At 42.3% G+C, this 26,456-nt stretch overlaps 1 protein-coding gene across 1 annotated transcript in view; it reads left to right on the top strand.

Annotated features, from left to right (window-relative positions):
- CMYA5 (cardiomyopathy associated 5) overlaps positions 1-26,159 on the top strand; it is a 99,238-nt gene extending 73,079 nt beyond the window's left edge. Inside the window, exons 8-13 of the mRNA XM_045162135.1 lie at positions 399-545; positions 1,872-2,019; positions 15,263-15,396; positions 16,708-16,807; positions 20,084-20,257; positions 25,250-26,159. Coding sequence (XP_045018070.1) covers positions 399-545; positions 1,872-2,019; positions 15,263-15,396; positions 16,708-16,807; positions 20,084-20,257; positions 25,250-25,496 — 950 coding nt within the window. The 3' untranslated portion in view covers positions 25,497-26,159. The remainder of the gene's footprint in view (positions 1-398; positions 546-1,871; positions 2,020-15,262; positions 15,397-16,707; positions 16,808-20,083; positions 20,258-25,249) is intronic.
- Positions 26,160-26,456: the final 297 nt, after the last annotated feature.

The raw sequence follows: 26,456 nt of genomic DNA, 5'->3' as shown, positions 1-26,456 counted from the left end.
TAGGAAACATGGGATTGTCCTTATTTTATTACATACTCTTTTAAAATATTGCCATTGCTTAAGACTTTTCTTGAGAGTGTATTACTGAGATTAACATAAATTCCATGCAATTTTAGTATTTGCTATTAAAACAAGTTACTTTAATTGTGGTATATGAATCTTACTAATGTGCTATTATGTTCCGGTAAGTGTTCACAAGTAATACTATGTCATTCTACTTATCTTTTGGAATGTTATTGCTTGAATGTTCTTAAATGTTATCTACCACATAGTGATATCTGTAAGTTTATCAGTTTGTATTTCCCACTGAAAAATGTGTAGTTGAATTTTTCCAATAGCTATAGCTTTCAATTAACTTAGGAAGATACCTCAGAGTTTATGATTGTGTTTTATGCTAGATTTGGTAGAAGAATACAGAGTGACCGTGAAAGAAAGCTACTGTGTTTTTGAAGATTTAGAACCTGACCGATGCTATCAAGTGTGGGTAATGGCTGTGAATTTCACAGGATGTAGCCTGCCAAGCGAAAGGGCAATCTTTAGAACAGGTAAGGAGATGGTAGGGGCTTCCCAGGTGGCTCAGTGGTAAAGAATCTGCCTGCCAATGCAGGAGACATGGATTCGAACCTTGGGTTGGGAAGATCCCCTGGAGAAGGAAGTGGCAATCCACTCCCGTATTCTTGCCTGGAGAATTCCATGGACAGAGGAGACTGGCGGACTATAGTCCAAGGGGGTCACAAAGAGGCGGACATAACTCACCAACTAAACAACAATAAGCAACGACAACAAAAAGGAGATGTTAAGGGGGTGTTAAGAGGCAATACTCAGTTCTTCACAGACTATTAAGATCAACCAATAAGCGTTTGTTAAGCACCTGTTGCATGCTGGGTGTTGTGGGTGCTGCATTTGCAACAGTGAATAAGACTGGGCTCCTCTTCTCCAGAAGCTCATACTCAAGTGGGGGAGATACAAAACAAAAAGTCATAGAAAATGTGTGGTAAGGGCCGTGATCCAGAACACTCTAGAAGGATATCCAAGACTGGCTGGGGCAGGGACAGGATCAGGAATGGCTTCCTAGAACTCATGCCCGAGTGGAATCATCAAAGGACCAGGAGGAAGTAATATGTTAAAGGAGTGTATTCCATCTGAAGAAGACATATGAGCACAGGTGTCAAGGTAAGAAAGAGTAGGGAGTGTGCAGGTTGCAAAAAGAATTTTGGTATTATTTCTTTGACTTAAAAAACAAGGGGAAGAGGACATGAGCTAAGAAAGGCTAGTACATAGAGTTCACACTTGCTAAGGTAAGAAGCTCAGGCTTTCTCATATGGGTGCTAGGAGCCCCCAAAAGACTTTCAGTAATGGTATTCAGCTGGAAATGCATTCCCATGACAGAATCTTTTCACAGGGGCTTAAGCAGGTGTGTCATAAGCCAAGTTTGCATTGTATTTAAGATAATTGTAACTGCCTTAGGGGGAGAAATTACTTACTCCCTCTGTTTTATCCTTTCTTCTTGCCTTTTAAAACAACTTATTGAGTACCTATTGACGTCAAGATCATGGCAGCTAACTTTTGTGTAAAGGAAGGGACAAAAATCTTCATATTCATTTGCTTGTATATGTATGAAGAAACCGTGGTAGGATTTATAGAAGAATTTATAGAAAGCTACTATTAGAAGCTGTTTGGGGATGGGTGAAAACTGGGCAGTTTGAAAGCAAAGATGAGAGGGAGACCTTTCACTATGTATATTTTTATACCTTTTGGGTTTTCAACTCAGGACATATTTTAAAAAAATTAAAACCATCCCCAAGCCCAGCGACCAGGGAAGCAGAACTGCCACAGACAGCTCCACAACTGCCCTGCTTCTCTCCCCGCAGCCCCCTCCACGCCTGGGATCCGGGCTGAGGACTGTACTGTGTGTTGGAACACAGCCACCATCCGATGGCGGCCTGCCAGCCCGGAGGCCACCGAGACCTACACTTTGGAGTACTGCAGACAGCACGCTCCCGAGGGCGAGGGCCTCAGGTAAGGACCCCTTTGCGTGGGAAGAGCCTGGGGTGCCAGAAACCCAGCGCAGGGCTCTGGACCAGCCTCTAAGGTTATGCTCACAGAGAGAGAAATGCTTCCTAAAACCCTGCTGTGCTAGTGAAGCTGTTGACTTGATTTGCAAGTCTACCACTATTCATCAATGAACCTAAGTTTGTAATAAAGCACGCGCTACAGTGCAGAATGGTGGCTCCCTTGTAAGAAAAATGTATGTGAATTTTAATAAGATAGAACATTCTTTGAGGTATATTTAACTTGAATCATTAGACAGGATATTGCATATGTTCTGTGCTTTTTTAGTAGTCATACAGAATAGGTACCACCTAACTCAGGACACTAATAGTGAGCAGGTATATAATGTAAATTTGAATGTCTCCATAATATATTGGTAATAAAAAGGAGCTAATTACATTTATATTATCACAGACATACTCGCCTCTTTTACAGCATGAAAAATCTAGAGATTTTCCAGGAAAAAAGAAATGTAAAGCTCTCTCAATAAAAATTATGAAGCTAAAAGTTATTAATAAAAGGCTGTATATCCAGTGGGTCTTTGTTAAATGTTAATTTATTTACTGAGGTGGTGTTTTGTTAACCTCCAATCTGTGGCAATAGGGAATGATGTTCCATGATGAATATTTAGATTATTATTATTAATATCCATATTTTGCTAGAGACATTTAAAAATCAGTAATTTAATGAGGTAAATTATTTTGGCAGGATATGGAACTTGGAAATAATGGTATGAAATCAGACAGCTTTTTAATAAAGTCTATTATTTAAGCTCTTGATTATCTTCCTGATCAAGCCACAGCTATTTATTTAGTTATGATGTGAAGTTTCATTCAACTGAGCAATAATTATCATTTCTTTCAAGTATCTGAGGATAAGCTTCACAAAATAATGATCAAAGGATGAATTAACGCTGAGTGGAGTGCATAAGGGTGAGATGTAGGCATTTCAGCCAAAGTGAGAACACAGTAAACATACAAGAAACAACGTCTCTGTTAATGTGCCAATTGCTGGAAGGCAGGCCTTGATGATTAGCAAATAGCTGAGTGGTTAACTCGGAGAGAGAAACACACACACACACACATACACAGAGACAGAGAGACGTAGGAAGAGAAAGAAAGAATTGAGGAAGGAAGACAGAGAGAGACAAAGACAGAAACACACAGAGAGATTATTACCGGCTTCTATTAAGCATTTACTATATACCAAGTCACTGTCCTAAATGCCTTATGTATTTTGCTTTATTTAATCCTTACATACACTCTGAGAGCTAACAGATGCTTTGAGAGCCTAGCAGCTAGTGAGTGGCAACCAGGACTGAAATCTTGTTTTATTAGATTTCAGAGTCCAAGCTGCTAACCACTGTTGAATGTCACTCATGAGAGTCCTGGACATTCTCTGCATAGAAACTCTTGATGCTGTGAGAGCATCTGATCAGATGTGCCCAAGTCCCCAGGCTAGCTCTCCCATCATTCTCCATCATCAGTGAGGAAAACCCAGTTCTTTCCAAGGCAAGACCAGACCATGAAGGAGTGCTTCGGAGTGACTCATCCCTGTTATAGCATTGGTCCTCAGCCGGCATTTGCATAAATAATACCAGCACAGTTGGGTTCTAAAATCAGCAGAAATCTGGAAACCCTGAAACCTAGTAGCCGTTTCACTGAGGGAACTGTGATGTCATCTCCTAAGTGTGGCTACAGGGAGAAGGAAAAGGGGAGAAGGAAGGAGGGCCTTCAACATGTCAGGAGCTGTGCTAAGTCTCATCTAACCCTCTCAACAGTTCTAGAAGGGAGGTCATGACTTCCATTAAATGAGACTCAGGGAGGTTAAATAATTTGGCCAAGGTATTAAATGATGGAGTGAGAGTTCAGAGTCAGGATGCAAACTCAGGTTCGTCTTATTTTTTCTACTAGTTCTAAAACTTGTGTCATTACACAGACTGCGTTAACATACCTAAACAGCATGACAACTTGGAGTTATTGTATATCCTTGGTTTCTTTTGTCATATGAAAAACATAGATGTAAAGAGAGAACCCCTTTAGTTAACAGTTTTCCTTTCTCTGGTCATTCTGAGGCTCTCAAAAAAAGTTGATTTGATATCAATGATGAAGAATGCATTCCAAACAAATCCTTCATCAAAGCTAGAGAAATCAATGACAGTTTCATTTCTAGGGGAAAAATGGCCTTCCATCAATCTCATTAAGACAAAAGTTGAACTTATTAAAACATGACTAGTCATTCATTTATCCCTTTGAGACTTTGCCAGTGGGTTCTCTTAATTTTTCTTGCCAAAGGAGAACATCTGAGAGGCTGGATAAGCAGAAGTTTATAGAAGTTATGGACCAGTACAAGAATCCTTTGTTATTGAATGGACCTGGTCCAACAAGTTTAGAAGTGAAGGGAAATTCTGCATTCTGAGCCTTGTTGATAGCTTGGGGCTGTGTTGGAGATGGACCTCTTTTCCAGTTGGGTGTTAAAAGACCACTCAGTGCCAGGAGGTAGAATGGTATGTTCAATCCACAGCTCAAAGATGAGTCTCCAGGCTCTCTGGACACCTGATGAATCTCACAATAGGTTGTTTTTAAGGCAAGCACAATTTTGTTGGCCACAAATCACTACCCTGTTTGATAAGTCACATCAGAATGATCCCTCACGAATACAAGAAACCTCAGTGCTTTATATCTCTGGTTGGCATCAATAAACTATGAAATAATTCATCCTTAATTTCAGAGGCCCAGGGCTGCAAAACTCATTTGTATCTCTTTTGGTTCTCCAATTTAAGAGTTCAGGAGGGAGAGAAAATTCAGCTCTATCAGAGTGGTCATGTGTCTTGTGTCTTTGACCATCTGGTTCTTAAAACCAACTTTAAAACATTCCTTACAATGTCTGATGGTTCAAAACTCTACTAAACATTAGCTATTTAGCAATCATCAATATTGCCAACCTCTAGAATGTCAGCTGTAGACAGCTAGTCAGACAGTGGAACTGATAAACAAAGAATCTCAATATTTTATCACCCCTAGCTAACAAAGCAAACCATTCCTAGTTTTCCATTTTATTAGAACCACATTCTTCACTTTGGTTTCTGCATAGCAGTGCATAATTGAAGTTATTTTGTGTCTTGGAGAGAACAGCAAGCCAAGGATTGTCTGATCCCATTCACTTGTTGGCTCCATAAAGGGATTATTATGTAAAGTTGCAGCCTCAGTGCTTGGGACAGTATCTGGCATATTGTAGCTACTCAATACGCATGTGTTACCTGAATGGGTATATATCATTAGCATTGAATACATAATACTGACAACAACAATAAAAGTTAGGTCAGTTTTGAGGATAATGTCATTCAAAATCAGGGAAAAAAAAAAAAAAGCAAATTGTGCCCACAGAGTAAAGAAGAATGGTGAATGAGTTAATTTTAGTGAATGGATATTTAATTAGGAAATAGGACTAGTCTAACTTGGAAAACTGGATGCCTTTTCATGGATCACTTATAGGGAAGAACACTTATAATCTTATTTATCCATTGGTTACATAACCCTTGCATACATTCTAGGTTCTTTGCAAAACCCCTACACTAAATCAGATATAAAAACAAAACACATACAAAAAACCCCATAAAAAAACTGGGTAAGAACAGGAAGCTTTTCTGTGCAGCTCTTCATTACAAGTCTGTTTAATGAGTGAATGAGTAGATAATGATGGCATTAGCCAATCTCCTTTTGTCCTTGCCAACTCCAAGTCATCCCACTGACTGGAATCTCTAGCAAAGAAAAGATGGAGAACTAAACAGAACTAAGAACTAAATGAATTTAGATATTTCTCACCCTCAATCCCTGAAAAGACAGCCTTAAAAGCTCTCGTCTGGAGTAGGAAGAGAAATTGAAATGAAGAGGGGAAAAAAGGATGACTAATATGAAATTGCACATACGCACACGGGGGGCATTGATTACCCTTTAGATTAGGGAGTCTAATTTTGGTTGCCAGAACAGAAACACATCCATCTTCAGACTGGCATTCACTCTCCCAGAACGATGACCTCTAGAAATTCCAAAAAGATGCTGGTTGACCTCTTAGAGGAGGTGTTTAAATGCAGTGAGCCCATTGCGCTCCCAAGCTTCCTGACGTGGTGTCTGAAACAGCCGAGCAGTTGTCTCCATGCCATCATCCTCACAGAAAACACATTTGCATACTTCGGTGTGTGGGCACAGTGGCTCCAGCCCAGCAGTCGGCCCCTGTTGGGCTCGGGGGTGGGCGGGAGTGACAATCCCTGGCTTGTGTGTGGGGGCTGAGGGAGCTCCTACTCAGCCTTTCCTGTTTTTCTTTGAATGCTCTCCTCAGGTTGGGTGGGCTCAAAACACTTTGAAAAATTTTCCACCGCTCGGCTGTTTCCTCAGCTGTTCTGTCTCTCCTGTGTGGAGAGAAGTCAGCAGAACTGTGGGTGGAGGAGGGAAAACTGAGAGAAATATAGTACAGGGATTAGCCGTGTGGGCTGTGCAGAAAGAAGCTGTGTACTGAATGACAAATCTGTGAGACTCAATACGCCACGAAAGTGGTTGGTAGTGCACTTCCTGCTCCCCGGCCCCGGCCAAGGCGATGGGTGGAGAGACCCTCCTGGGTCACCCTCAGGGTGGGCTGGGCTCTGGGTGCTGGATCTATGAGCTCCTGTTTCTCCTGCTTCCAGCTTTTGGGGTCACACGTGGTGGGGCAGAACAGGATTGTCTGTCACAGCTGGGGATCTAGCTGGGGACACCTGCCACTTTGTCCCTATAAGGAAAAGTAAGGGTGAATTTCCTAATGAACTCAATGCCTGGTCAGGAGATGAAGATTCCCAGCATTTGGGGAAAAAAAAACAACAAACATTTTTTACTAAGCTTTCAAGTGAACAGGTGATGACTGACCACACAGTCTAGGGCAAGTGATTTGACCTTCTGCACAGCCTGTGGGTAAAGGAGACAGTCATTCCTCCCCCATGCTTGCTTCATAGGATGACAGGAGCACCACTGACATGATTGGGCCAAAATTCACAGAGTAATTAAGAGGTAATAGGATAACCTACCCCCCCACAACTCCACCTCCACAGAAATTCTTGGCATTCAGCTTTTTCTAAATGAAATCCTTCTTCCCAAATGAATCTGATTTAACTTTGATCATTTAAATTTCTATACACCTCCTGCTTGTATAGTAAAGCCTCAGTCAATGGAAAACCAACCTCTTCTTTTACTTTTAACTTATGATCTGTCAGTTTTCAAAACGATTCCAGTTGTTCACAATGAAAGACTCAGTCATACTAAAGCCACTAAAAACAACCCTGTAAGGGCAAGAGCCAGATAATGCAGAGGTAAGGAGGTTGTTTCACAAAGCACAGGTTAAGAACAATACCTCAATGGAACATGCAATTTAAATATGAACTTCCTGGCAGCTAAAGTGAAAACAGAAGAGTGGGGGAGAGAGCAAGAGGGAGAAAGAAAGAGATTACATAACTCATCTGTTTTAAAAAAAGGAAGCATAACGCTTCACTAAGAGAGACAATTCTATTTCTTGACATTCAGTTATAAGATGAATTTTTCATGTAGATCTTTATATAAGGGCTATTGAACAAGATAATAGTGATTGTCTTGAAGAGCAGTTTTACAAAAGATGCAAAAGCATTCCCTATGTAATCCTTTTTTAAATGGGCTCTGAAAGCATAATTTAAATCACCATTCTGTGCAGGTAGTTCTATGGGACCTCAGGTAATTGTCCACCTGTGTGACCTTGGAGTGGTAAAGGAGAGGTTGGAGAATCCAGAAGAATGAATAGATGTTACTAGGTTCTTGGGATTCTCTGCCTGAAATGTAAATGGTATCATTTCAAACTTTGGAGGGTAACCAACTATGGAGAAAACTAAACTCTAGGATCCTTCTGCTGGAAAGATCTCTATGATTGACTCTCTTTGATTTTGTGAGAGATTCTAATTATAGGAAAGCCTGAGTTCCATGGGTCATCAGGATTCTGCCCTCATGTTACGTTTCTACACTATTATGAACTAATAGTGATGTTTAGTTAACACTGAGTCCTGTAATAAGATTCATTTATCAAATAAAAAAAAGGCCTGTTGAAAAATATCTATTTACTATGTTTTTAAAAAAAGTAAACATATAAAGAATTTATGTCTTAATCCTGATTTAACCAAAAATTTTCATCTTAAACAGAAAATTCCGTGTTTATGGTTAATTAAGGTTTTATAAATGGCTTCCAACAGCTGAAACTGTTTAGTTAGTTGTTCTTGTATTTCATGTTGCTTAAGCACAAGCTGAAATCAGGATTTCTGGGAGAAATATCAATAACCTCAGATATGTAGATGACACCACCCTTATGGCAGAAAGTGAAGAGGAACTAAAAAGCCTCTTGATGAAAGTGAAAGAGGAGAGTGAAGAAGTTGGCTTAAAGCTCAACATTCAGAAAACTAAGATCATGGCATCTGGTCCCATCACTTCATGGGAAAGAGATGGGGAAACAGTGGGAACAGTGATAGACTTTATTTTTGGGGGCTCCAAAATCACTGTAGATGGTGACTGCAGCCATGAAATTAAAAGATGCTTACTCCCTGGAAGGAAAGTTATGACCAAGCTAGATAGCATATTGAAAAGCAGAGACATTACTTTGCCAACAAAGGTCCGTCTAGTCAAGGCTATGGTTTTTCCTGTTGTCATGTATGGATGTGAGAGTTGGACTGTGAAGAAAGCTTGAGAGTCCCTTGGACTGCAAGGACATCAAACCAGTCCATTCTGAAGGAGATCAGTCCTGGGTGTTCTTTGGAAGGAATGATGCTAAAGCTGAAACTCCAGTCCTTTGGCCACCTCATGCAAAGAGTTGACTCATTGGAAAAGACTCTGACGCTGGGAGGGATTGGGGGCAGGAGGAGAAGGGGACGACAGAGCATGAGATGGCTGGATGGCATCACCGACTCGATGGACATAAGTTTGAGTGAACTCCAGGAGTTGGTGATGGACAGGGAGGCCTGGCGTGCTGCAATTCATGGGGTCGCAAAGAGTCGGACACGACTGAGCGACTGAACTGAACTAAACTATGTTCTCATAGATTTTTCTTCTTATTCCTGTTTCTCCTTCCCACCCCTTCTCACCCTGTGCTATCTTACAATTATGTTTTTCAAACCTAACAGATCATTAAAACAATAACAACCACTGGGATGCTCGTTAGAGTTTAGAGTCACAGGCCCCTCTTAAGGATTCCTATTCAGAAGGTCTAATATGCCCAGGCAGGTATGGGAAACATACTTTACTAGCTGGTCCCTGTAGAGCCCAGCAGTGTGCTCTCTTCACTGTTCACATTAAATGGTGTTGATTGACTGGCTGAATGTTGGTGCTGCCAACCATAAGAGCCCACTGTGTTTTTAAAACACAGTTCATACTTAGCCATCTGTTTGCTCTGCAGTGACAGCACCATCCGTAGGCTGCTTCCAGGAGTCATGGCACCGGGTTTCTCCATGTTGTTTGTACACATGCCGCCCCCTTTTCCTGGGAGGAAATATGTTCAGATCCGGGTATTGGACATGGCTGTGCAGGGGATCCCCACTCCTCATGGTGACCAGCCTTCAGCTTACCTTGAGCACATGTACACCTTCCATCAACACAAATTGTTGCATTATAAAATTCCTAGAGAAGTTACTTTATAGAACTCAAACTAATGCGCATTTTGCAAACACATTTAACTAGCTCCTGAACTTGTAATATAGCTCTGAAAGTAAATTGTTTAATTAATTTCAGATAGATAATATATGAATATGGTACAAATTCAAAAGACACACAAGAGAATACAGTGAAAATTGTCTCCTTTCTATCTATACTTCATTCCTCATATCTCCCCGCCCCCAGAGGCAGTTACTGTTATCTGATGCATATTTATCTTTTTAGATAGTCTGTGCATATGTAATAGCTATATTTTTTCAACAAATTGTAGCATACTATATATATTTCTTCCACCTTATTTTTCTTATTTAAAAATATTTCTTGGTATCTCATGGCAATACGAATGGAACTGCATCGGTTTTAAAAAAATTTTTCACTGTATTCTAAGAACATAATCAATTTTTTTGACTAATTGAGAGGCAGTTAAGTTGTTTCCATTGTCACAAACAGTACTGCGGAAAAACCCTCGTGCATATATCATTTCATTCATGTGCAAGTATATCTGCAGGGTAAATTCCTAGGAGTATCAGCATTGGTTAGAAAGTAAGAACATTTTGAGTTTTGATAGATATTACCAAATTGTCTCCACAGACGCTGTAGCCGTTTGCACTCAGGCAAGCAGCATGGAAGAGTGTTTGGTTCTCCATACTTTTGCCTACACAGGGTGTGATAAAACCTGATCTTTCACAGTTTGATAAGTAGAAAATGGAATCTTATTATAGTTTAATTGTGCATTTCTGTTATTGGGTTGAACATCTTTTTGTATGTTTCAGAGTTATGTACTTCCTTTTCTATGAACTTTTCATTTCCTTTACCCATTTTTTTCCTATTAGAGGGTAGTATTTTTTCTTACTGATTTGTAGAAGTTCTTTGTTTTTAAAAGACATCAGTCTTCATCTATGATACAAGCTGCAATTTGAATTTTTTTTTGCCATATATATATTTTTTAAATGTTAATACTAGTTAATACATACTTTCAAGAGGAAGTGTGGAGTAGGGAATCCAACTTTATTTTTTCTAATATGGCTATCCAGCTTTGCCAACATTTTCCTTTCTGATTTGAAACTAGTTCCATTATTATATATTTAAGAACTTATGTGTTTGGTGCTATTCCCAATCTTTATAAACTGTTCCATTGACCCATCTATTTATGCCCTGGTACCATGCACTCTTTATTATAACTTTATAATTTTAGAAGTCATGTAGATTAGGTTGCCCTTTCATGACCTTTTTTTTTTTTTTGGCTAGTTTATTTCTCACACGACCTTTAGAGTCAGACTGTGTAGTCCCCTCTACTCCTCTGGCCCTGATAATTCGGTATTTGCAGTGATCATGTTCAGAGAAGGCAATGGCAACCCACTCCAAGTACTCTTGCCTGGAAAATCCCATGGGCGAAGGAGCCTGGTAGGCTGCAGTCCATGGGGTTGCAAAGAGTCGGACACAACTGAGCGACTTCCCTTTCACTTTTCACTTTCACGCACTTGAGAAGGAAATGGCAACCCACTCCAGTGTTCTTGCCTGGAGAATCCCAGGGACTGGGGGAGCCTGGTGGGCTGCTGTCTATGGAGTCGCACAGAGCCTGACACAACTGAAGCGACTTAGCAGCAGCAGCAGCAGCAGCAGAGATCATGTTGGGTTGACAGATTAATTTAGGGAGCATTAAAGTTTTTATGATTGTTGCATTTTCCTTTCCAAGAACTCATCTACCTTTCCTTTTAGGCAAGTCTTTAGTGGGCTTTCCTTCATTATCATTTTCAAAAATAGTTTTCATATAAATCCTACACACTTTTGCTATGTTTGCCACTATTCTAAATAAGGTCTTTATTTTGCTTTATCTTCTATCTAGTTGTTATTTGTATATGAAAGACTTTGATTTTTTATATTAGATTCACATCTAGCTATCTCACTAAATTCTGAGTTTTTCAGCTGAGTTTCTCTGGTTTTCTAGATAGCAGTCATATTATCCTCAAGTGATAATAATTTTACCTCCTACTTCTCAATTTTTTTAACCTCATGTCTCTCTCTGATTTACTGGGAATGCTTTTAGTATTTTCTCATAAGCATTAAGTCCCTAATGGTTTTCTACTTCATAAAGATCCTTTTCAGTTCTCATGTGAGATATTTCTTGCCCCGTTGTCTATGGATAGTTGTGGCAAACTTTTCAGTCATCCCCTGCAAAAACTAAAGAATGAAAGGGCTCAAACGAGAGAAGCCTTTGTTACATTGGGCAAACATCGGCCTTCTGGGGTCTTCCACTCATTTCCATCTGAAATAGCAAAAGAGGGACCAGTCTCATTCACATGGCAGCCCTTCAGACTTCTGAGGAGACAGTAGGTCTCCTTTGAATATTTCTCTCTGCCTTACAACATTGGAGTTTAACAATATTCACATTCCCAGAACTTCCAATATAAAGCCTTCCCTTCCCACAGTACTACGGTGCTTGTAGAGAGGATCCCACACTTATGACCCAGAGTGAAACTCTTTGGGTGATATTTCTTATTGTGTTTTGGATTTTATTATTGGCTCTGAACTTCTAAAATCATCAGACTGGTCACATTGTTGATAAGACTGAAATCTCTTCTTACCTAAGCACCAATAACTCTCTGGGGTTCCATGTGCTATCTAATCAATTACCTCAATTTGGGTATTCTGTGAATTTGAATTCTACTCCAGACTATGTGAAGCTCATTATAACCATGTGGATTCAGTTGCAATTATGACAAGTTTTTGGTTTTGAAATAAAAATATCATAATCTATGGAGGAGTGCCACTCTTCAGATTTCAAATTGCAAAATTTGTGAAGTTTTCATTTGGCTTAACAGTAGGGACAGCTGACATGAAAACTTTTGTGGCATTCAAGTGAGGTCAGACAGAATAAATAGACATAGGGTTGAACCATTTGTATCTGAGCTTTTTTGCTTTCGTCTCAGTGTTCGAGCATGTGATAGCCACTTATAAACAATAAAACCCTACCATATTTCATATTACTTTCATTTTCATGCCTGGTGCTTTTATAGATTCAGTGAGGGCATGGTGCATATTTGTCATGTCCACATGGCCTGTTTGCACAGTGATCCCATATATTGGATTCTGTACTGTGTAGACTTTTGTTCTTTAAATGACTAATAAGACATAGCATGTAATCGACTCTCTCTCTCTCTCTATATATATATATATAATTTGCTCCTTGACAGACTTTATAAAATTTTAGAGCAAAACTTAACCCCAGAACAGCATCCTTGGCATTTAACAACTGCATTATCACAAAATGAAACCCATATGTTCTATCCAATTTATAGAGATAAAATTTCCTCACCTAGTCCTGTCAAGCAGGGGCAGGACCTGAGCATATGATAAGTGATCAATAAATATTTATTTAATGAGTAGATGAAGCCTGAAATTCAGTTCAGATCTGAGTGTGCTTATTGAGACAATCAGATCAGATCAGATCAGTCGCTCAGTCATGTCCGACTCTTTGCGACCCCATGAATCGCAGCACGTCAGGCCTCCCTGTCCATCACCAACTCCCGGAGTTCACTCAGACTCACGTCCATCAGCTTGTTATAATTAATGTACACTGAAAACATATCTTCAGTCATCAGTTCAAACAAGATCAACAATACATTTACCCCAGAATAATGATGTAGATACTAGTTTAGACTTGGATTTTTAGTCATAGCACCTGGTGCTTTGTTAATTAGTTGAAGCATAATTAGTGGTCAGTGGACATGTAGCTCAGTTTCATCCATCCATTCTCCCTTGCATCTAAAGAGAGTCCCCTCCAAGGGCCTGGCCAGGTGGGAGGTTCTGAAATTACAACCAATAAGGTTTGGGGAATTTACAGGGACCTTTTTCAGGGGCAAATACTAAATAGCAATGGCACCCCACTCCAGGACTCTTGCCTGGAAAATCCCACGGACAGAGGAGCCTGGTGGGCTGCAGTCCATGGGTCTCAAAAGTCGGACACGACTGAGGGAATTCACTTTCTTTCTTTCTATAGTTCCTTTTGGAGGAGGAAATGGCAACCCACTCCAGTGTTCTTGCCTGGAGAATCCCATGGATGGAGGGGCCTGGTGGGCTTGGTCTATGGGGTTGCAAAGAGTCGGACATGACTAAGCAATTAACACACACACACACACACACACACACAAAATAACAAATATACAAATAGACCCAGGCCTCTCCCCTCTGTGGCCCCTCTTGCTGAGAAACACATGGAGTTTCCCTGCTTTGAGACACAGGGCTGCTGTGGTTGGGGAGGGATTGTTACTCTGTACAGATTTTCTGCTTTGAAAAAGTCTAAATTAATTTGTTTTCTGGATCAGTGATACTTTTGCCTTTTCATGGTCCTTCATGGTATTCTCTAAGGTAGGTATTGAGAATGAAATAAATCAACAGAAGGAGGAATAACCTGAAAAAGAAAATCAATCTGAGAATGAACAGTGGCCACTCTTTGATTCTAATGATTGTGTGGAACATTCATTAATAACAAAATAAACCCAAACAAAATAAAAACAAACAAAGCAAACAGTTTAAACAAACAAACAAACAAACTCTCTCTCTCTGAGAATGGATTTGAAGGCTGTTGTCCTGTTGTTTTCAATGACTAGTATCCAGTGCACATCTAAGAGGGACAGGATTCTGATTCTGTAGCACTCAGATTAGAACTTCTCTTAGCAAGGAGCCTAACTTGTCCAAAGTCTCCCCAAATGGAGGCTAAAAGAAGAGCACTTGTATACTTTGTATAAATGCCCTAGGATATGATAATCACACAGATTAAAGAGAATGGAAAAGAGGCACAAAAATTATTCCAGCTCATTTCAAGTTCAGAACTCCATCTTCAAATCCAGCAAGTCCATTTAGCGTAAATGGTTGGGATGTTACCGTGTACTTGCTGAGTCTACTGCCATTCCAGTATGGGAGGTTTAGGAACAACAACTTTGGGGATTTTATTTGGCAGTTAGAATTCTCTTTTCTTGCCAGGATTAAGTTTTCTCTAAAGGATGTTGTCTTCTTTAGAGATCCTGAGTTTTATTAACTTGGGTGGCTTTGACATGATGGTTATGTACAAAATCATCACTTCAGGTTTTCCACTATTCAGGATCTGTTAATGAGATAGTGTTTTTTTGCATTATAGATTAGTTTAACATCATCTTAATCCACAAGTGCCCTCTTGGCCAGAATTTCATAAAGAAAACAATGTATGCTTGGAGACTCATTAACCACAAAATTAGTCTATTTTCTGAATTAAAAAAAAAAGTTTCATTGACTCTGTTCCAAAGAGCATTCTGGAAGGCATAATATTAGACAAAAGTTGACCAAGGTAGAAATGATTTGATAAAGTAAACTTACTGGAAGATGGCCATTTTCTAGAATCTGACTTGCTAACTCCATGGTCATAAAAAGGGAAAAAATAAGTGATTTGTTAATAAAAGATGTTCATGCACTGCAGAACTGAAATATGATATATTGTTTAGCACGTAGCATTATATTTAAAATTATTATTTTCCTTTCATGTTTAGATCTTTCTCTGGAATTAAAGGACTCCAGCTGAAAGTTAATCTCCAACCCAATGACAATTACTTTTTCTACGTGAGAGCCATCAATGCATTTGGGACAAGTGAGCAGAGTGAGGCTGCCCTCATTTCCACCAAAGGTACATCCTTTGCACACAGAGAACTACTTCCAAGCATTCCCGTTCCTTTCCTCCCACCACCCAGGGAAAACATCCTAGAGAGCCACTTCTTAAGCTCCCAGACTGCTGGCAATGCTAGGTTTTTGGCATAAGGACCCAGGGTTGGCCAGAGGTCAAGGTGTTTCTTTTGTTTTTCTGGTTTAAGACATTCTCAACCTTGGCTACCCATTAGCTATCAGCCAGGTGCTTAAAAAATTAAAAAAAAAAAAAAGATGCTGGGGGTCCACTCCTGAAGATCCTCATCTAATTTACTGAGATATGGGCTTTGACATGTTTTTAATGTCCTCAGATGATTCTTGTTTGGTTTACAATCTGCTGTAGATGGTGGGTATGTTTTGAGTCTGTGAGTGTGTGAGTATGTGTGTGTGTGTGTGTGTTGGGAACAGTGGGATGAAGATATTCTTGATACATGACACTGTGAACTCCATGAATAATCTTCCAGTCTTATTCTTCTAATTATTTTCCATGCCTAGCTCATGATTGGTGCCAATTTATGTTTGTTGAATACATGAAGATATGAGTAACTCAAGAAAATGATAACTGTTCAAGGGCCTTTTGGGGAAAATACCCTGATGATCCCAATAAAAAATACTGGGCTGTTCTCAATTATTGTGAAAAGAAATAAGGGATGGAAAGGTGATCATTTTTTATCTTATCCTAGACCCAAAGATTGAGGCAGAAACTGGAGGGTGGCCCATTAAGTGACTTGCTTAACCAGCAAAAAGTTGTGCATGAGCCATGTGTGTTGTGTTGTGTGGTTAGGGACAGCGTGATGTTTGTAAAGAGAGAAAACGGGGGGACTGTCTCTCCAGAAGTGTGTTCCCTGCAGTCGCAGAGTGGTGCCTGTACCTTCCACTGTTAGAGGCACTCCTGGAGGTTACACCAGTGCGTCTTCAGACTTGAACGTGCACATGGGTCTCCCGAGGAGCTTGTTAAAATAGAGATTGTGATTCAGGAAGCCAGGGGGAAGGCCTGAGATTCTGCCTTTCTACCTAGTTTCCAGGTGAGGTAGGTGCTGGGTGGGGAGCATACTTCGTATAACAGAGTAGGTGCTAGATTTGGGCTGAGGGGGTTTCACACATCTGTGGCACCAGGCAAGGTGACAAGTTACTAGCTCACGAGTCCTGATCACGGATAGAATTTTGCCATGGACCTGAAAATACCCTGGGGGGGATTTTGATGTCAGAAGCAAGGGGAGACTAAGATCTGAAAGGTGGGGCTTGGCCTGGGACATTGTGGTAATGTTATAATCCTGTTTTCTGATCGCAATAGGAACCAGATTTCTCTTGTTAAGGGAAACAGCTCATCCTGCTCTGCAGATTTCCTCAAATGGGACAGTGATCAGCTTCGCTGAGAGGAGACGGCTGACAGAGTGAGTAGAAGGAGAAGGCACGAGAGGCCTCATGTGGTCTCACCCGCCACATCCTTGGTTCGGTACACATGCTGTGTGACAGCAAGCCCGAATTGCAGAGTTCGGTTATGGTTCGTTACTAAGGGAAAGTGTTGGAGATAGTTCAAACATGGAGCAAGTGTCAATATTTTTATTGGAAATACAAGCACAGATGGTTTTGTTTAACACATAGACTGTTGTAAGGCATTAACTCTGGTTCAGTGAAAAAAGAGCCTGGGTTCATTCTTCTATTATTTTCAACAGCAAATCAGATTTTGTATCAGTCCACTTGAAAAGGAATAGAGGAGAATGACATTTTGTTGAGTTTCTGGAGCTGGCCCCCTCTCCCCCAGAGGGACCCACAAAAGGAGAGTGAACATGTTAGTCATTCAGTAGCCCCCCAGGCTCCTGTCCATGGGATTCTCCAGGCAAGAATACTAGAGTGGGTTGCCATTTCCTTCTCTAGGGCTTACCCAGGGCTCAAACCAGGTCTCCTGATTGCAGGCAAATTCTTTACTGTCTGAGCCACCAGGGAAGCCCCCCACAAAAGGAAGCAGCAAAATAAAAAGAAGGCAGAAGCTGAAGGCATAGCATGGAGAGTGCTCTGCAATTTGTCTGCAATCACTCATGGTTATTTTGAGGGTCCAAATGAAAGAAAGTGAAAGACTTTCGAAAATCGTAACCCACGTGAAACACGCTCCTGTAGGCACTGATGTGCCTGGGTTGGACAGCCAGCAAGCTCTCACTACCTCCCTGAGCCCACCAACAGCGACTCACACTGTTTTCTTCTTGGGTTGCTATTCACCTGTCTGTGGCTCGGCTCAGGTGTTACCTGCTCCTGGAAATGGCCAAGCCTTCTCTGGGCTCTGGTGCCCTTTGATCGCATCTACAAAAAGGTCTGAGCACCTGTGGAATCATTCATCAGCTACTCCATCTTGACTGGTCCTCAAGCAGCCCTGTCTTCTACATCTTTGAATCCCCAGAATCTATCCTAGGGTCCAGAACACTGGAAGTGCTAAACATATACCAATGAGTGAATTCAGGGGGGAAAAAAGATTTAAGAAATAGATTGAGCTTTTCTGTCTCTTTTGGATTGCTTAAAAAATCAAAGAGAAAAGAAGTATATTGGAGGTTGGTTCATAGATGACTGATGATAATAACTGTTCAGTTCAGTTCAGTTGCTCAGTCGTGTCTGATTATTTGCGACCGGGAAGCACACCAGGCTTCCGGGTCTGTCACCAACTCCTGGAGCCTACTCAAACTCATGTCCATTGAGTTGGTGATGCCATCCAACCCTCTCATCCTCTATCGTCCCCTTCTCCTCCTGCCTTCAGTCTTTCCCAGCATCAGGGTCCTTTCCAATGAGTCGGTTCTTTGCATCAGGTGGCCAAAGTATTGGAGTTTCAGCTTCAGCATCAGTCCTTCCAGTGAATATTCAGAAATGATTTCCTTTAGGATTGACTGATTGGATCTCCTTGCAGTCCAAGAGACTCTCAAGAGTCTTCTCCAACACAACAGTTCAAAAGCATCAATTCTTCTGCACTCAGCTTTCTTTATAGTCCAACTCCCACATCCATACATGACTACTGGAAAAACCATAGCTTTGACTAGACAGACCTGTTGGCAAAGTAATGTCTCTGCTTTTTAATATGCTGTCTAGGTTGGTCATAGCTTTTCTTCCAAGAAGAAGTGTCTTTTAATTTCATGGCTGCTAATAATAATAGATAATAACTATAATGTATTTTATAGAATTATGTTAATTATTAATCTGAAAATTAGTTCATACATATCAAGCAACCAGGTTTTGCTCCAGAGAGCGAGCACCTGTCAGTAGCCACCTCTCTGAAATGAGGTTGTTGGGTAAAGACACGAGAAAATGAAATACATTCCCTTGTGTAATCATTTTCTCACCTGTTAAAGGGGAGCGGGAGATTGTGCTGACTGAATATTAATGCTGCCTAAATTAAAAATGCTTCCTTGCTGTCTCAGCCATTTCAAAGCAAAATTGAGCAATTCATGCAAACAAGGTCACCCATCAGCAGGTGAAAGTGCTTTGGTTCACTTCACCATGCCTGTTGCAAAAATAGCTGAGGTGAGACAAAAAGAGACCTTTCAACAACCTCTCAGGCGTAGCTACTGCCATCTAAGAGGCCCCAGTCCCCAAGACTGTTGACCGCAAGCCTCTCCAGAGCACGAACAACACACCCGCTTCACCTGCACTGCCCTCTGCTCAGGCCTCCCCAGACGCCCGCTGTCAGGAGCAGCACCTGGCTTGGTCTGTGTGCCCAGGAAGGTCCTCAGACACGGGAACTCATGGTTAGAGGTTTTAGAGACTCCATTTTGTGTGCGTGCAAGTTTTGGGGGAAAAAACTTTCCAAGTCACACTCTCTTGGAGTTCTCCTCTTGCCTCCTTTACGTTTCCTCACTCCCTTTGAAAGCGGTGCATGCTGTCACTTCAGTCACGTCCGACTCTTTGTGACCCTATGGACTGTAGCCCACCCGGCTCCCCTGTCCATGGGATTCTTCAGGCAAGAACACTGCAATGGGTAGCCATTCCCTTCTCCAGGGGATCTTTCTGACCCAGGGATTGAACCCATGTCTCTTCTGTCTCCTACCCTGGCAGGTGGGCTCTTTACCATTAGGGCCACAGATTGGTGCCATTTCTTTTTATCCTATGCGTGTGTGTTCAGTCGTTCAGTCACGTCTGATTCTTTGCAACCCTATGGACTACAGCCCGCCAGGCTCCTCTGTCCATGGAATTTCCCAGGCAAGAATACAGAATGGGTTGCCATTTCCTTCTCCAGGGGTTCTTCTCGACCCAGGGGTCAAACCTGAGTCTCCTGCATTTCCTGCATTGGCGGACGGGTTCTTTACCACTGAACCACCCGGGAAGCCCTCTTTTCTTTTTTTGGAAGCCCTCTTCTTTTTATCCTATCGTTATTCTAATTATTTTCTAGTTCCCAGTTCCTCTAAGAGATGCTATGTGTAATACATGCGTGTTGTGTGTGGCAGTAGAACTATGTTAAAGCATGTTGAATGTTTGGGGAATTCTGTGGCCCTCAGGTCAAGGTCAGGGACAGCATGGACAATGAATATCTTTAGTCAAATTCCAGCAAGGATATTTGCTGCAAGGATATTCCAGCAAGGATATTCAGCAAATTCTCCAAGGATAGAATCCTGCTTAAACTGTGGGTGCGTTTATGAATGTTGATGTCTATGAAATAAAGGTTGCCAATTCCTGATCAACTTTGCCTGCAGAATCCCATCAGTCCTGGGTGAGGAGCTGCCTGCCTGTGGCCAACACTACTGGGAAACCACCGTCACAGACTGCCCGGCTTACCGACTGGGCATCTGCTCCAGCTCAGCTGTGCAGGCTGGTGCCCTGGGACAAGGAGAGACCTCGTGGTACATGCACTGCTCTGAGCCACAGAGGTAAGCTGGGGCCTGCCCCTCTTCACCTAATCAAAGTGTCTAGGCCGAGGGCTCTGAGGGGCCCGATAAGTAGCATCTCACTTCCCTGCCCAAGTTCTGAGCCAACTGAGAAAGAAGAGAGTCAAGTATTGAGTTGGCCCAAAAATTCATTCAGTTCATTTCTGTAAACGAACTTTTGGGCCAACTGATACATGGAGACTCAACTATTACTCTGATTACTGAGGAAGCCAGTTTTAGAGAATGTGGTTCATAAGTGAGAGCAAAACTGTTTCTTATCTCGAATCCTCTTTAATAGATTTGTACCCACCCAAAGTCTTGGCCAGGCCAGCTTCCCATACTGCAGGACAGAGTAGGGAGCTGGAAAAGGATGTGTGTCTCCTCAGGAAGCTCAAAATGAAAAGTTAGGAAACTGGGTGTGTGGCCAGGTTTTCCTTCAAAGTCCACCCCAGGGTGGGGAGAGACCACAAGGGTAATGCTGAAAGGGCACCCTCCATGGAGGAGTCAAGAGGACTAAGGAAGAAGTGGATCCCAGCACCCTGTCTCCCCCACGTCTCTGGTCTATATTAGGGGTTGGCAGACTACAACCCACAGGCCAAATGGGGCTGACTTTTTTGTAAATAAAGTTTTATTGGAACACAGCCAAGTTCATTTGTTTACATATTGCCTGTGGTTGCTTTTGTGCTACAATGGCAGAGTTGTCTAGTTATAACAGATACCAAATGGCCGCCAAAGCCCAAGATATTTACTCTCTGGCCCTTTACAGACAAAGTTGACCAACCCCTGGTCTATATTATTGGTGTGACTGACCTGGGGTTCTTGGACTCTTTTTTTTGCTGTTCTTTTTTAAAATCTTTTGTTGTTTTTGTTTTATGTTTTGGTTTGACCATGAGGCATGTGGAATCTGAGCTCCCTGACCAGGGATCAAACCCACACCCTCTGCATTGGAAGGTGGAGTCTTAACCCCTCGACCACTCGGGAAGTCCCCTTAGACTCTTTAGTCAGTTTCCATTGATAAGACTCTAGAGGAGGAATTCAGGCAAGGCTTTACTGGCACTTGTGCTGCAGCATGAGCGAGCAAAGACAAGGAACGGGTTCCCTTGCTCCCTCCCTGAGAGGGGTGAGCTGGTCCCTTAAATGGAATGAGGGGAAAGGTGGATTGGTGGGTCAGGCTGGAGCATGGCTCAGGGGGTCTGCCCACCCCCTTGGCGGTGCCGTGTGCATGTATCACGGGCAGTACCCTGCTTTTGCTCCCAGCACCTCAGAAGTGGCAGTCGAGTTTGGGCCTTTTGTATCTTGTTCATAATTTGCCCAACTGGGCATCCACGTGGTTATTTCTAGTTTCTTGGTATTCTGCTGCTCAAGGAGACATCTGTCCAGGTGCAAGTGCCGCAGCCAACGGCCCCCAGGTTGTAGACTGTCTCCTTAGGATTGTCTAATTGGTTGATATGAAAAAGCCATAAACCTGCGTTAGTCTCAGAGAGATAAGGCAAGCATGCTATGAACTGAACATGTGCACAAGACGGTCTAATAAAAGAGCATGAGACTGGAGCCAGGAACCTAATTTGAGTCCTGGCTCCATTCTTGACTAGCATCCTATTGACTACTTATCAGAAGTTGGTTAATCCTGTGAGCAGATCTGTCTTGGTTAATCTATGCCTCGTGTCTTGTCAGGGGACAGTGACACCTAGTCTGCTCCATTTGGGGGTTGTGAGGGTCACATGAAGTCAGGTACAAGGAAGAGCTTTGAAACTGTAAAGACTCAAATGTGAGGCATTATTCAAATGGAATGCTTAAAAAGGAAGCAGTGCTTCCAAGTTCCCAGAAAAAGGCCCACAGATTGGATTTTGCATATTTCTCGCTGCACATCTCTCCCTGTATCCTACTTGACAGAGTTTGATTCCCTGACAAGGTTCACAAGGACACCATCTCCAAGAGCTTTTCAAAGTCACATTCCATCAAATCAGAGCAGTTATGATTAAATGATGTTCAGTGCTGTGCGATCCTTGAGGACCCATCCTCTACCCAGAGTTGAAAAATCATTCAAACCCAGAGTTTATGATCGGTAGAGTTGGAACTAGGTATTGATTTCATGAAGATTTCCTTAGACAACTGAACCCTTAAGAACATAAAGGCAAGCCTCCAATAACAAAGTTCTAGACTCTAGAGAACAGAACAGTTAATTTCATTCAGCAGGTTCAACAGCTTTGGTCTTTGGCTTTTGTCACCCAGGGTAGGTTCTGTAGATTCTGGGAGAAGGGATGCGCCTGCCTGTATGATCACAGCACAGAGAGGTCAGGTCTTAAGTGCCTCATTCCACGGTCCAAACAGAGCACCCTGGCCTTCAGGCCTCTGAGAGTGCTGCTACAGCAGAGCCTCCTGAGTTTTTCCATTTTTCTGGCTTCATGATTTAAATGAAGCAATATTACTCTTGATTCTACTTGCATCTGGTGTAAGATGTCATGGTGGGATAGGAGAAATGAAGAGCCTTAAGGAGAAAGAATCAGTTGCATTTCTTCCTGTCTGTGCTAACTTACTCCTCTGGTTCAGGGCTTCACCTTACCAGTTTCTCCCACGGCCCCCGGGCCTGTGCCCTTCTTCTGGTCTCTAACTCCAAGCCATTCTAAGTGTCACCACTGCGAAAGTTTCTAAACCGTCATTTACATCATGTCCCTTCATTTTTTGCTAAAGAAATCTATAAACATGAACAGTGGGGTCAGCACTCTGGGACCACAGTGAAGGCGGGAAGCCCGGAAGAATGTAAGCAGTCTGGGGGATGGGAGTCCTGAGGGAAGCAGCCACCGGGGTGGAAAGGAGTCTGGGCTCATTCTCAGCCAGCAGTGAGATGCACCAGGGTGGGCTACACAGGTAGGGACCCTCGCCCAGGCAGTTCCAGGGTCAGGCAGATGTCAAGAATCAGGCTTCCGAATGACCCTTGTCTGAACAAGAACTAACAACCCAAAGGATGGGGAGGGAGTCAGGCCACAGACAGGCCTTGTTTCAGGCTGGAGTGCAGCTTGGAGAATGAAGTGATGTGCTCAGTGAGAAATGGAGCAGAAGCAGGACAGGGTGAATTCCAGGCCCTGCAGAATGGTTGGGTCCAAGGCTCCATGGAATGTCTTTCCCTCCACGGTAGCGACTTGCTCAGGGACTGACTGGGGCTGGGCCTGTAGGCCCTGGGGATCTTCCAAGCAGGGTAGGGAAATAGCTCAGATGGGCATTCAGAACCCTCTTGATCAGCCCTGTCCAGTCACACATTCTGAAAAACTAGAAAAACGGTAGATGTGGCTATTGAGCACTTGGAATGTGGTTAGCAAGACTGATGAACTGCATTTTGAATTTTACTTAATTCTAATGTAAGTGGCCATATGTGCCTCTTGACTACTATATTAGACAGGGCAGGCCAGTATAGAGCCTGGCCTCTGACTTACCTATCCAGGTAATACTCTCAAAGTCATTCACATGTCCCCTCCTGACTGGTCAAGCACATGACATACAGGTTTATTCTGCCACCTCATCATTGCCTCTGCTGCCCCCACAGCTTGGATCACCTCACCCTTTCCCCTCTTATCCAGTCCTGACCTTTCTTTGGCTGAACATGCACCCATCTGCTCCCCAAGCCTTCTGTAAGAACGCCAGCTACACTGCTATTCCCCTCATTGCCACTCACAACCTCTGTGTGCTTTACAGGTTCTAAAATTTCATAGTGTTCTGCCATATTTCACATTGGCAAGGCACTGAATAGGTCCTTTATCATTGTGGAAGTCTTGCTCACCTTCCATCCCCGTAAACCTCTGCCCTTTTGAATGAGCTTCGTTCGGCAAGGAAGTTGCCAACTTGCCATTCCCTGCGCTCAAGCTTCTAGGCGTTTAAGAGAGACGCTGCAAGTCTTCAAGGTCCTTCTCTGCCTTGTATGCAGGTTCTATGGCCCCAGTCTGTCCAGTGTCACTCCCACCCTCAGACCTGTCAGATCCACAGACCACACACCTGTCCCTCAGCTCTTCTCTTCTCCTGCTTTCAGGGCCCCAGCCTCTAAGATCGCCAGGAGAAAACTTCCACCTTATGTTACTCTTTTGCACAGAGCAGTTTCGCTTTTTCTGTTCAGCAATTTCTCACTCCCAACCTGTCCTTGAACCTTTCCTTTCACAACCAAACCAAGTCCATGAAATGTGTCAGAAAACACTTTCCCCATCTGTGCCCGGAGCTGGAGTCTGAGCCCCAGCCTATGCTAAAGTCATAAAGTTTTCCTTCTAGTTCAGTAGAGTATGGGTTTCCTTGAAGGCAAGGACAGTATGCTGTGGTCCTTCATATCAGCCAGAGGTGCTGAGGTCTAACAAAGTGTGGGACATACACATGTGCCCAGTGAAAACATGGTGAACTGAATGTATCTGAACTTAAGAGAGAAATCAGAGGTAACCCCCCTTGGCTGTAAGGCTGCAGAAAACATGGAGAAGATGAAAAGGAAAGTTGGTTTGGGGCAGGGGCATTGTACAAAGGATGAAGTTGGACAGAAATAACGACATATTTCTTAAACTTCATTAAGGCCCTTATATAAGTTACTTACAAAATTTTTAAACAGTAAAATTAATGCATTTTATGGAAGGCGAGCCTGCAGTCCTTTTTACAATACATGGCAGCCTCGAAGGAGTTTTATTCAAAAGAATGACACACCATGAATGCGGTAGTTAAAACATGTGGGCAGCTGGGAAAGAATTAAAATGTGGAGAAAAATCACAAGGGAGGCATATGTTGGTTATTCTGGGCCTGCCTCCTAATGTAGAAGTAGCAAAATGATTAAAAAACGCTCGTCTGTTGGCAAGAGCTATGCATGTTAGCATCTAGGAGGGATCTGGCTAAGGTATTTGGGGCAATGTTACTGCAACTCCTTATTGTGAACTGAGATCAATAATTGCAAAATTGGTTGTCTCCAGGTGATTTTCTTTATCGTCGTTCAAGATTTCCAAAGTTTTCACTTCCCATTCTGTTCCATTTCAGATACACATTTTTCTACAGTGGCATTGTGAGCGATGTCCACGTGACTGAGCGTCCCGCCAGAGTGGGCATCCTGCTGGACTACACCACCCAGAGGCTGCTGTTTATAAACGCTGAGACTGGACAGATGCTCTTCATCATCAGGCACAGGTTTAATGAGGGCGTCCACCCTGCCTTTGCCCTGGAGAAACCTGGAAAATGTACTTTGCACCTGGGGATAGAGCCCCCCGATTCTGCAAGGCAAAAGTGATCGTGGGCTTTCAGAGTTTCCAAGAGCAAAATTCAAATTTTGGAGGAGGGGGGTGCTCTGTTGTTCTCTCCTGTGGGTGCTAGACAGCATTCAAAACATTTGAATACAGCATTCAAAAAACACTTGCTCCAATGATAGCTTCATGCACGGTGATCAACACGAGAGCCAAACCACCAAGAAAACCTTGAGTTTTCATGTGAGGAGAAACCTAGAGTGTCGTGTGAGGAGAAGATGGAAAAAGCAACCTCTGCCCTTCAGTTTATATATGTTTGAGTTCTTCCCTAAGTGAAAAGGATTTATACCTGACTTGGGAATCGAAACAGTGAAATGGACTCCCACCTATGTCGCTGGTGAAAGAAATCCTCGAGGGACAGCTCTGTGTCCCTTCCTGAGTGAAGGGAAGGTTGTGCTGGTAATATATCTCCTCCGACAAGAAACAACTACTTTTTCCATAAGACATATGTCACCTCACTTCACTAAAGAATGCTGAGTCCTAATCAGTAGAGAAAATGTTTTAACCATTCTAAGCTGATAATGAACTCTTTTGTAACCATTATATACTGTAGAACATGAGTCTCTTTTCCCTGAAATTTTAAATGTAGAAAAACGCTAGATGTTAGGGATTTCCTTTTTGTTAAATAAATGGTTAGAGTCTATAAAACATAACATGTTATGTGAACTTATTACATGTGACTTGCGAGCCTGGCGTCTCTGGACGGGACAGACTGCGGATAAAGAGTCACCACACTGCAGTGGGTGGTACTGCCACTCATTTTCATGTGAGAATTTACACATGTAAGCTTTAAAATCTAAACATTTTCAGCCTATAGTTACAGACAACTACCAGAAACTGAGAATCTCTTTTTGCTAAAAATAAAATGGTTGGTCATTTTAAGATATATTGAAATCTCTCAAAATCTTCCTAAAATATGTATGTGTAGAGCTGATAAATATAAAATG

This window comes from Bubalus bubalis, chromosome 11 (assembly GCF_019923935.1).
Source record: "Bubalus bubalis isolate 160015118507 breed Murrah chromosome 11, NDDB_SH_1, whole genome shotgun sequence".
In the NCBI taxonomy this organism is placed as follows: domain Eukaryota; kingdom Metazoa; phylum Chordata; class Mammalia; order Artiodactyla; family Bovidae; genus Bubalus; species Bubalus bubalis.
Note: the sequence above shows the minus strand (reverse complement) of the source record. Positions and strands in the feature narration are given on the sequence as shown.